At 42.6% G+C, this 12,810-nt stretch overlaps 1 protein-coding gene across 1 annotated transcript; it reads left to right on the top strand.

Moving 5' to 3' along the window:
• The first annotated feature begins 371 nt into the window (after positions 1–371).
• On the top strand, positions 372–6,292 carry LOC121856557 (extensin-like). Its single transcript, XM_042352168.1, has 2 exons — positions 372–409; positions 4,861–6,292. Exons 1-2 carry the CDS (start codon positions 372–374, stop codon positions 6,290–6,292), a joined length of 1,470 nt encoding a protein of 489 aa, XP_042208102.1.
• The last annotated feature ends 6,518 nt before the right edge of the window (positions 6,293–12,810 follow it).

The raw sequence follows: 12,810 nt of genomic DNA on the forward strand, positions 1-12,810 counted from the left end.
AAAGTATCTGCCAGGATGGGTTAGATGACTTCCAAAATGCTACATACAACTCGTCATGTCCCAGGAGGGTTGGTATGTGAGCCTCTGTGGCATACTGATCCTACTATTAATTACACCAAAATAAATACACATTGCATTACTCGTGTTAAATTATATACCAAAGTAAATGCATGTCCTAATATCTATCATCTGTCGTCTCATAATGTTTCACACAGTGTACTCATGTATTTTTTTTTTAGATACTGTACATAACGATGGTCTTGGTGGATCAATGTCCAGTGTGTTCTGGAGGAAACTGTAATCAGGAGTCGAGTTGTTGACACACACATGCCAAAGGTGGGATATACAGTATCTCCTTCAGGGCATCGTTGATGAGGGCGAAGAAGCAGAGCCTCAGGAGGTCCCTCAGGTGAGTGACTGAAAGTTGCAGCTTAGCATCGGTCGCAGAGGAAGACTGCAAGCCATGGGATGAGTCTTCTCCGAATCCCAAGGTCGATGACTTTGATCATAATTGTGATGTTATAAACTAAGGCGAACACTTTGGTGGAGCGTATGAAGACGAGAGCGTGTGCGTGTGTGTGTGTGTGTGTGTGTGTGTGTGTGTGTGTGACCCAAGCACAGTATAACGGTGATATTTCTCTCCCGCGCTCCTGAGGTGGTTTAAGGGGGTCCTCAACCCTTTTAAATTCAGGGTAGGAGCTGCACTGCCTTCTTTTGGTGTGGCAGCCGACTTCCTCTCCCTCCTTCTCTCTCTCCCTCCCTCCCGCCCGTCTGAGACAAGAAGGCAAGGACGTAAGTAGGTAAGAAGGGAAGGGGCGAGGGAAAGAGAGCAAGGAGGAAGAAAGGTAGAGAGGAAGGAAGGCGGGCAGGCAAACAGTGAACCAGGCAAGCAGCAAGGCAGGCAGACAAGGAGCCAGACAGGCAAGAAAAAAGCCTGGCAGGCAAGCAGGCAGACAAGGAGCCAAGCAGACAGGCAGGCACACAAGAAACCAGATTGGCAGGTAGGCAGGCAAAGAGCCAGCCTAGCAGGCAAGGAACCAAGTTAGCAGGCAAGAAGCCAGGCAGGGAGGCAGACAAGAAGCCTGGCAAGCAAACAGGCAGGCAAGAAGCCAGGTAGGCACCAGGGACCCACCAACAGCGCCGTAGTGAACAGGACCACTTTTTGTGTGTGCCTGCAGGTACTGGTTCGTCTCTGGTCTAACACCGCCACAAGACCTGTGTGTTTTTTCTCTTAACTCATATTAATCTCCAGTAACACACCGCTAAGACTCAACGACAGGCGGACACGACGGCCCGCAACACAACATCCGGATGTCTCCCTTCTCACCTCCCTGCCGTCGACACTAAGTCGTGTTCCCGTGTGACCCTTCCATCGACGACAAGTTTCCCTGTATCAAGGTTGTAGAGCGGTGGTGAGGCGAGGATCAAGCGAGCTCCGTACATCACAATACTTCATAAGGGGCAACGAACCTCTGATCTGGTCAATACCATAAAAGGTGAATGACGGGGCGCTTTACACACCCCGACCACTTACTCCACACATCCATATAAGTACACAAATTCCTCTCTCTTTTTTTTTACTACAGTAATCCAATGTATAAAAGTTACCACCCTAACTAAGGTGAGTTTCAGATACTTAAGAAAAACATATACAGTAAATAATAATAAATATAGACTTTTCCTGAATTACGACAATACTATTTTGTAATTACTGTCCCCGTTTAAATTTGTACTTGTAACCTTCAGTGGTGTTCAAATCTTCGTGTTAGAATTTATGTAACTAACTGTACCTGTATCTTATGTGTTGTTTATGTTGTTTATTTATATATTCAAGTACCTGTAATTATATCTGTATTCACACCTGTACCTTTCAAGTTCTCTTTGTTATAATTACATGACCTGAAACTTCACATTACAGTTAGCGTAGACAATACACTATAAGCTAATTCACATTAAATTTCATAAAATTACTTAAACTTGGTGTTACTTCTGAATATATTGAAGAAAACAGAACGATAATAATCCTTTAAGGCGAAAGTCTTAAGTGAGTGTAGATTATTGTCGCTCTTATTGTTCCTACTGATTAACAGGTGATGTCTTTCAATGACCTTGTATTAAGAGGACCAGTTTCTCTGTGGACGTACAGTACATTAGCTTCTTCACACCGTTTGAGCAGACACACACACACAAACACACACTTACACACACACATATACACACAGATATACACACACACATATACACACAGATACACACATACACAGACAGGCAAACACACACTTACACACACACACATATACACACAGATATTCACAGTCACACAGACACAAAATGAAAACTAACTCTACGCCACAAGACTAACCTATAGCTAACATCATCACCATCATCATCATCACCATCATCACCATCACCATCATCACTACCACCACCACCACTATTCATCATCATCTTCATTATCATCACCATCATCATCACCATCATCACTACCACCCCCACTATTCATCATCATCATTATCATCACACCATCATCATCACCATCATCACTACCACCACCACCACTAATCATCATCATCATCATTATCATCGCCATCATCATCACCATCATCACTACCACCACCACCACTATTCATCATCATCATCATTATCATCACACCATCATCATCACCATCATCACTACCACCACCACCACTATTCATCATCATCATCATTATCATCACACCATCATCATGATCACCAACACCACCCCCACCACCATCACCTTACCTAACCTACCTAAACTTTACTAACCTAACCTAACCATAACCCAACCAAAACCTAACCTAACCATAACCCAACCATAACCTAACCTAACCATAACCCAACCATAACCTAACCATAACCCAACCTAACCTAACGTACTAACCCAGTAACTCTCATGCCGCGACGCCTGACTTCCTACAGCGCTGCACTTCCATCATCCAGACCAAAAATTAACATATATATGAATACAATCACGACAAGAGATGACGCCAAGTACTGCTGTGTGTGTGTGTGTGTGTGTGTGTGTGTGTTGTTGTGTGCAGAACTCAATACCAATATATTTTGCTCCACACACACACACACACACACACACACACACACACACACACCATAAATATTCTCTCCCTCTCTCCCACAACCACTCACCTAGCCTAGCCCACGCCCTTACCCAATATTCCCACGCCCTTACCCAATATTCCCACGCCCTTAACCAATATTCCACGCCCATACCCTATATTCCCACGCCCTTATCCAATATTCCCATTACCCATATTCACGCCCACCTAATATTCACGCCCTTACCCAATATTCCCACGCCCCTCCAATATTCACGCCCTTACCCCAATATTCACGCCCTTATCCAAATTCACGCCTTTACCCAATGTTCCACGCCCTACCCAATATTCACGCCTACCCAATATTCCCCCTACCCAATATTCCCACGCGCCTTTACCCAATATTATGCCCACCCAACATTCCACGCCTTACCCAATATTCCCACGCCCACCCAACATTCCCACGCCTTTACCCAATATTCCCATACCCAATATTCCCACGCCCTTACCCAATATTCCGCCTTTACCCAATATTCCCACGCCCTTACCCAATATTTACCCTCCACGTTCCCACGCATTCCCACGCCTTACCCAATATTCCCACGCCTTTACCCCTACCCACGCCTTTACCCAATATTCCCACGCCCTTACCCAATATTCCGCCTTACCCAATATTCCACGCCCCCCCAATATTCACGCCCTTACCCAATATTCACGCCCCATTCTGCCCTTACCCAACATTCCCACGCCCCACAACCAATATTCCCACGCCCTTACCCATTATATTCCCGCCCTTACCCAATATTCCCACGCCCTATCAATATTCACGCTTTACCCAATATTCCACGCAATATTTATCAATATTCCACGCCCACCAATATCCACGCGCCTTACCCAATATTCCCACGCCCTTACCCAATATTCACGCCCTTATCATATTCACGCCCTTACCCTATTACGCCTTTCCCGCCCCCAATATTCCCATTACCCAATATTCACGCCCTTACCCATTCCACGCCCCATCCAATATTCCCACGCCTTACCCAATATCCCACGCCACGCCCTTATCCAATATTTCACGCCTTTACCCAATATTCCCACGCCCCCCACTCCCATATTCCCGCGCCCTTACCAATATTCCCATACTCCCACGCCCTTATCCAATATTCCCACGCCCCACCCTATTCACGCCCTTACCCTATATTCCCACGCCCTTATTATTATTCTCACGCCTTACCCAATATTCACGCCCTTACCCAATATTCACGCCCTACAATATTCCCATATCCAATATTCCCTAACTAACCTAACCAAACCTAACCTAACCAAACCTAACCATGCAAATTTATAGTAATTACAACAATGACAAAAAATAAATAAATAAAAAATCTGAATAAACCGATCATTGTGTTTTGTGGAGCGTCTCAATATATGGCTGAGTGCAAAAATAGTTAAGATAATGAGGCGTTTGTCCCGTTAGCAAAAATAACAAGTAAGTCACGCGTTCTGGGTTATATACATACATACATACATACAACATACATACATACATGCACACATACATGCATACATGCACACATACATACATACATGCACACATACATACATACATACATAGACTCCCTCTCACCATAAACACGAGTTCATTATACATAAAGAAACTATAAACGTATAAATCACACACACACACACACACACACACACACACACACACACACACACACATACACACACACCATAAATATTTCTCTCTCTCTCCCTACAATCCAATATTCACCACCCCCAGCCTAGCCCACGCCATATACCCAATATTCATTCCCACGTCCTTACACTCCAATATTCCCACGCCCTTAACCAATATTCCCACGCCCACTATATTCACGCCCTTATCAATATTCCACGTCCTTCCAATATTCCCACGCCCTTACCCAATATTCCACCTTACCCAATATTCCCACGCCCTTATACAATATTCACACCCCTTACCCAATATTCCCACGCCCTTACCCAATATTCCACGCCCTTACCCAATATTCCCACGCCCTTATCCAACATTCCACGCCTTTACCCAATATTCCCACGCCCTTACCCAATATTCCACGCCCTACCCAATATTCCACGCCCTTACCCAATATTCCACGCCCTTATCAACATTCCCACGCCTTTCCAATATTCCCACGCCCTTACCCAATATTCCCGCCTTTACCCAATATTCCCACGCCCTTCCAATATTCCACGCCCTTATCCAACATTCCACGCCTTTACCCAATATTCCCGCCTTTCCAATATTCCCGCCCTTACCCAATATTCCACGCCTTTACCCAATATTCCCACGCTACCCAATATTCCACGCCCTTACCCAATATTCCCATATACCCAATATTCCGCCTTTACCCAATATTCCCACTTACCCAATATTCCCGCCTTTCCCAATATTCCCGCCTTTACCCAATATTCCACGCCCTTACCCAATATTCCACGCCTTTACCCAATATTCCCGCCCTACCCTATATTCCACGCCCTTATCAATATTCCACGCCTTTACCCAATATTCCGCCCTCAATATTCCCGCCTTTACCCAATATTCCACGCCTTTCCTCCCACGCCCTTCCAATATTCCCACGCCCTTACCTATTCCACGCTCTTACCCAATTTCCCACGCCCTTACCCAATATTCCCACGCCCTTACCCAATATTCCCACGCTCTTACCCAATATTCCCACGCCCTTACCCAATATTCCCGCCCTTACCCAATATTCCCACGCTCTTACCCAATATTCCCACGCCCTTCCAATATTCCACGCTCTTACCCAATATTCCCGCCCTTCCAATATTCCACGCCTTATCAATATTCCCACGCCCTTACCCAATATTCCCGCCCATACCCAATATTCCCAGGCCCTTATCCAATATTCCCGCCTTTACCCAATATTCCCACGCCCTTACCCAATACTCCACGCCCTTATCCAATATTCCACGCCCTTACCCTATATTCCCACGCCCTTACCCAATATTCCACGCCCTTACCCAATATTCCACGCCCTTATCCAATATTCTCGCCTTTACCCAATATTCCATTACCCAATACTCCACGCCCTTACCCAATACTCCCACGCCTTATCCAATATTCCCACCTTACCATTTTCGCCCTTCCCATCAATTACCCACCTTATTTTACCCAACTTTCCCACATCCACCTATTACGCCTTACCCACTAAACCCCACATATTCGCCCTTACCCAATATTCACGCCCTTATCCAATATTCTAACCTAACCTAACCAAACCTAACCTAACCAAACCTAACCATGCAAATTTATAGTAATTACAACAATGACAAAAATAAATAAATAAAAATCTGAATAAACCGATCGTGTGTTTTGTGGAGCGTCTCAATATGGCTGAGTGCAAAAAATAGTTAAGATAATGAGGCGTTTGTCCCGTTAACAAATAACAGGAAATGCGATGCGTTCTGGGTGACATACATACATACATACATACAACATACATACATACATGCACATCCACATGCACACATACATACATACATGCATACATACATACATACATAGACTCCCTCCTCACCATAAACACGAGTTCATTATACATAAAGAAACTATAAACGTATAAATCACACACACACACACACACACACACACACACACACACACACACACACACCAGTATTGACGACACTATGCATATTTTACCGCCATAGGATTACATTATTCACCCGATGATTAATGAAAACGATCCCTTACCTTTACTGAACCTCACTCTGACAGCTTTTGTGTGTGTGTGTGTGTGTGTGTTGTGTGTGTGTAAACAATTGCCTCTTGTTCTCACCGTGTCTTAAGAGGCAGAGGAACCGTAATGAATGTTCTTTTGCTAATGTTTTGAGAGAGAGAGAGAGAGAGAGAGAGAGAGAGAAGCAGTATTGAAGATGTGTCCAGAATATGAAAAAACAAACAAAAATAAACACATTACTTCCCATATAGACTTAGACGTCAAATAAAAGTATCCACACTGGCCCCTGTATGAGGTTAATTTACCATCACCACCTGAAACACCTCCACCTGTGCCTTACATCAGTACCTGGACGTGAAGGAGTGTTTATATTCTACGTAGGTAAGAGTTTTGGCTCAGACTGACACGAAGGAGGAGGTAGAAAGGAAGGGAGGGTGGTAGGGGAGGGGTAGGAGAAAGGGGAAGGAAGAAGAAGGGAAGGAGGAGATAAGGGAGACGGGAAGGAGGAAGGAACGATGGGAGAGATGGGGAAGACAGGAAAGGATGAGGGCGAGAGGTAGGAAGAAATGAGGGCGGGAAGAAAAGAAGGAGGTAGGGAAAAGATTGGAGGGAAGAAAGGAAAGAGGAGGAAGAAGGGAAGGAGAAAGGCGAGAGGAAGAGAAAAGGAAGAAAGGAAGGAAGGAAGGAAGGAAGGAAGGAAGGAAGAAGGAAGGAAGGAGGGAGTGAGTGGTGTGTAGAATTAAGAGGAAAAGGGGAATAATAAAAAACAAGGAAAGATAAACTGAAAAAAACACAGTTATGGTTTAATTAAATCTGTTTATGGCTAACATGATCCTCTCTCTCTCTCTCTCACACACACATTGAAAAAAACAATCTCTCCTCTCTCTCTTTCAATAATTGTATACATATTAGAGAGAGAAGACAGACAGACAGACAGACACACACAGAGAGAAGAGAGAGAGAGAGAGAGCTGCTTCACCAAGTTATATTAAAAACTATGGTAATATATAACTTACAGTACACTTTGAAAACTTGTCATATTAAGGGATAAAACCATATCTTATACGCCAGCTTGAGATGGTGGTAGTGATGGTGGTAGTGGCGATGGTGGTGGTTGTTGACGGTGGTAGTGGTGGTAGTTGTTTGCTGTTGGTGGTGATACTTGTTGGTGTTGTTGTTGATGGTGGTGGGGGTGGTAGGTGTTGATGGTGATAGTGGTAGCTGGTGATGGTGGTAATTGGTGATGGGTAGCTACATGGTGGTAGCTGATGATGGTGATAGCTGGTGATGGTGGTAGCTGGTGATGGTGGTAGCTGGCGATGGTGATAGCCGACACTGTGGCTGTCTTATAGGGGAAAATATCAGCTGACGTAAGGTGAAAGAAGCGATCGGTGGTAGGATTTTTTTTCCTGAGGCAGAAATAAATGAGAGAGAGAGAGAGAGTGTGAGTGTGTGTGTGTGTGTGTGTGTGTGTGTGTGTGTGTGTGTGTGTGTGTGTGTAAAATTCACTCCACTACAAAAAATTACTGTTACACAAGTTTTCATCTTTATTTAATATTCTGTATAACGATGGTCGTCGACTACAGTTGAAAAAAAAATGTTTCATGTATGGGGTAGAAAAACAGTTCTGTGAGATGAATAGTGACGAAATTCTGGAAACAATATCAAGGAGTCTTTAAAAAAAAAACTTCATATAACAATACAATCGTTTTACAATTTGCAAAAAACAAAACATAAATTATATTCTCTTAAAAAAAGTTCTGGTAAAAATTATTTTTTCCAATATAAATATAATTAATGTTCAATTATATATATATATATAGTTTTATGTGGGTTTCCCAATTTTGGACATGTGTGAGAGTCATGAAATTTACATGGCGATAGTGTTATATTTCATATCCCTTGTATTTGGGGATTACTGTAAGCTGCTTGTGTGTGTGTGTGTGTGTGTGTAGGATTGTACGTGGTTATGAATATATTGGAGATTTCATGAAACATGCACATTTAACCGTAATTCACCACACACACGCACATACACATACACTGGACATTCAACAACATGAAAGTCAGCAATGTATGTATCTGTATGTCAATTACTGTAATGGCAGAGAGAGAGAGAGAGAGAGAGAGAGATAACCCCACAAACCAACAAAGGGTGTTTTACATGTCAAAGGAACCCGTCTCTGCTCAGCGTCAACATCCAGCTTAACGTAAGGTCGATGTTAATTCATTCAAAGGACAGACGTGTGTGTGTGTGTGTTGGCCGGCCGACCCACTTACAGTGAGTTGTGGTTGGTCAGTACTACCACTGCGACACTAGTACCCGGGTTCTGATTGGCTGCCTGAGCGTAACATGTTGTTTTACGGAGGCTGTACACACACACACACACACACAGGGACACAAGCCGCCTGGCATGTGTCGTGATTTACACACACGCATGGTTAGAAATAATTGCACAGACATACACACATACACGCATACACGTAGTAAGTCACGTACAAATTACTTACACACACACACACACACACACACACGACCCCTAATAATAAGACTTAGAATAATAACCATAAGATTGATAGCAATACGAATAATAACAATAATACTAATACAAGTAATAACAACAACAACAACAATAATAATAATAAATAATAATAATAATAATAATAATAATATATAATAATATATAATAATAATAATAATAATAAAACAACAACAACAACAAAATAATATTGTTTGTTTTCTACCCTGAATAACCTAACAAACCAACCACCAACCTAACCTAACCTAACCTAACCTTAACCTTCTTCTTCAAAAACACGTAAATACATCATTTATTTTGCCTTCAATTCCTTACTTGACAACACATGCCAGGTGGTGTCTGTATCTACGTGACTATTCGACTCACTATCGACTATTCCGGTCTACTATCGACACTTCACGTCCCATATCGACACTTCAGGTCACGTTGGTTCTAGGTCAGGTCACGTTGGTTCTAGGTCAGGTCACGTCGGTTCAGGTCACGTTGGTTCTAGGTCAGGTCACGTTGGTTCTAGGTCAGGTCACGTTGGTTCTAGGTCAGGTCACGTTGGTTCTAGGTCAGGTCACGTTGATTAGTCAGGGAGAGGAGTTTCAATTCTCCGTCAGTACTTACGTGTAAAAATTTAACTCTTCTTTTTTCTTCGTCGTCATCATCATCTTTCATCTTCGTCTTCTCTTTTCTCCTTATCTTCTCGCTCCTTCTCTTCCTATTCTTTATTCTCTCCTTCTCCTATCCTCCTTTCTATCCTCCTCCTCCTCCGCCCCTTCCCCACCTCTTCTTTTCAACCCCCTCTTTCATCTTCTGCCCGGTAAACTACGGTCTATCTTAAGTAAACTCAGCCATGATAACATACTCAGTCGGCCAACAAGTATATGGTCACTATCATGGTGTGGTATAACTATGGTAAACTCAGTCATGATAACATACTCAATCGGCCATCAGTATACTCGGTCACTATCATGGTGTGTATAACTATGTAAACTCAGCCATGATACACCATCGCCAACAAGTATACTCGGTCACTATCATGGTGTGGTATAACTATGGTAAACTCAGTCATGATAACATACTCAGTCGGCCAACAAGTATACTCGGTCACTATCATGGTGTGGTATAACTATGGTAAACTCAGGCATAGTCAATGCATACAAGAGGTAAACTTTCAAATCAAAGTAAACCTGTCCATAATCAAGGCATACAACAGGTAAACTTGCCCACCATCAAGGTGTACATCAGGTAAACTTGCCCGCCATCAAGGTGTACATCAGGTAAACTGCCGCCATCAAGGTGTACATCAGGTAAACTTGCCCGCCATCAAGGTGTACATCAGGTAAACCTGTCCATAATCAAGGCATACAACAGGTAAACTTGCCCACCATCAAGGTGTACATCAGGTAAACTTGCCCGCCATCAAGGTGTACATCAGGTAAACTTGCCCGCCATCAAGGTGTACATCAGGTAAACTTAATCATGAAAGTCGGGTCTACAACAGAAAAAGCCCGTTCGTTATCCGAGTTTACAACAGGTAAAACCAACAAGTAAACTCGCCCAGCGTCTCGTCACACCTGGCCGGATGTAAACACAACGTTGGAGTCAGCTGTGATTCCTTAAACTGTTGTGATGTAAACAAAGAGCTTTAAATAGCCTGGAGAGAGAGAGAGAGAGAGAGAGAGAGAATGTAAAATTTAATTGGTTAGGTTAGGTTAAGTACCTCAAGTTACGTTAGATTAAGTTAAGTGAAATTAAGTCAGGTTGAAATAGGTTACATGAAATTAAGGAAGATTAAGTTAGGTTAATTGAAATAAGGTTAGGTTACCTCTTGATTAGGTAAGGTTAGGTTCCCTAGACTGGGTTAGGTTAGGTAAGGTCAGGTTAGGTTAATTCCTGATTAAGTAAGGTTAGGCTGCCTAGACTGGGTTAGGTTAGGTTAAGTTAGGTTAACTCTTGATCAGGTTAAATTAGGTTAGGTTAGGCTAACTCTTGATCAGGTTAAGTTAGGTTAGGTAAGGCTAACTCTTGATCAGGTTAAGTTAGGTTAGGTTAGGCTAACTCTTGATCAGGTTAAGTTAGGTTAAGTTAGGCTAACTCTTGATCAGGTTAAGTTAGGTTAGGTTAGGCTAACTCTTGATCAGGTTAAGTTAGGTATATTTAGCTCGTATTTACAGACATAAGAGATCACTTTACACACAGGCAACACACCCAGTACTCCACTAAGAGCCGGACCCGAGTGTGAGCCAAGTCCTTGTTAAGCAACCGAGGTACCTGCGTCTACACCTTACCTGAATTACTAATTAGTTACCCAGGTAGGTTAGTAACTCTCATGAGGCCTCCACAACCCGCTGATTCAACAGCACATTGCAACCTCCTACTGCAACAAGCTCCTGCATTAATCACTGCAACAATCAACTGCAACAATCTACTGCAACAGTAACCATTTGCAACAGAAATACACTGCGACAACAACTAACCCTAAAACAACAACCAACAACCACAACAACCACAACCGCATCCAGCCCATACGAGCATGTACTGGTCGCTATAAGAACAGCCCAGTCCCAACCATTGTAAAAATTATCAACACTCGTAGTAAACCATTGCATTTACTCCCAGCCAATCTTACCTTGTTTCACTGTTACTATGTTGAAATGCCCTGTAGTATAACCTTCTCCCCACCTAGTTATTATATATCATATTTCTATCATTTAAGTTACTTGTATATTATTTTTCAATTAGGTGATCCATTCCCCAATTATGTAACTGTATATTCTCAGCCTTCCAGCAGCCATATTTTCTCAACAAATCGTTAATTATTATTATTACTATTATTATTATCACACACACACACACACACACACACACACACACACACACACACACTCAATTAAGAAACACGTTCATCATCAGGTGTAATTTGCGTGGCCATGATTAAGAGCGAGCACAATGAGCTTGGCAGTAATTAGAGGTCACTGGATTGAACCTGGTCTTTAGAGCCTCAAGTGTTGACCAACTAATTAAACTGACCTATTATCACTTGAGGTGATTCAATACTATTTACCTCGAAGTTTTTTCTACTAATTAAAAAGATCTATTGCTAATTAAGGTGAGATACTGTTAATTAGGTTGTTGTTTTTGGCTAATTTGTGTGAATTATCCCACTTAGTGATTTATTGCAACACTTTTTAAAAATCTAAATGACTTTTTTTTTTACACACACACACACACACACACACACACACACACAGCTCAAAAACAACCATAACCTTTTATAAGAGTTACCGAATTCTAAGCTGAATTTACCGACTCAACCATAAGCTTAGTTAAGGTTTAGCGGATTCTAAGCTGTTAAGTTTCTTTTGCTGCTGTGAAGGGAAGAAGATTGAAGGAGCCTTGACCAAGAATCGACAAGGGCTTCCAATTAAGAAGTTTAGAGACGGGGAGTAATACTGAGAG

This window comes from Homarus americanus, unplaced genomic scaffold, assembly GCF_018991925.1.
Source record: "Homarus americanus isolate GMGI-L3 unplaced genomic scaffold, GMGI_Hamer_2.0 scaffold17532, whole genome shotgun sequence".
Taxonomy (NCBI): domain Eukaryota; kingdom Metazoa; phylum Arthropoda; class Malacostraca; order Decapoda; family Nephropidae; genus Homarus; species Homarus americanus.

Coding starts and splice junctions, on each gene's coding strand:
- LOC121856557 (XM_042352168.1), top strand. CDS start 372: ATGAGGGCGAAGAAGCAGAGCCTCAGGAGGTCCCTCAG. Junction 410..4,860: donor AGCCTCAGGAGGTCCCTCAG/GTGAGTGACTGA, acceptor CACCACCCCCAG/CCTAGCCCACGCCATATACC.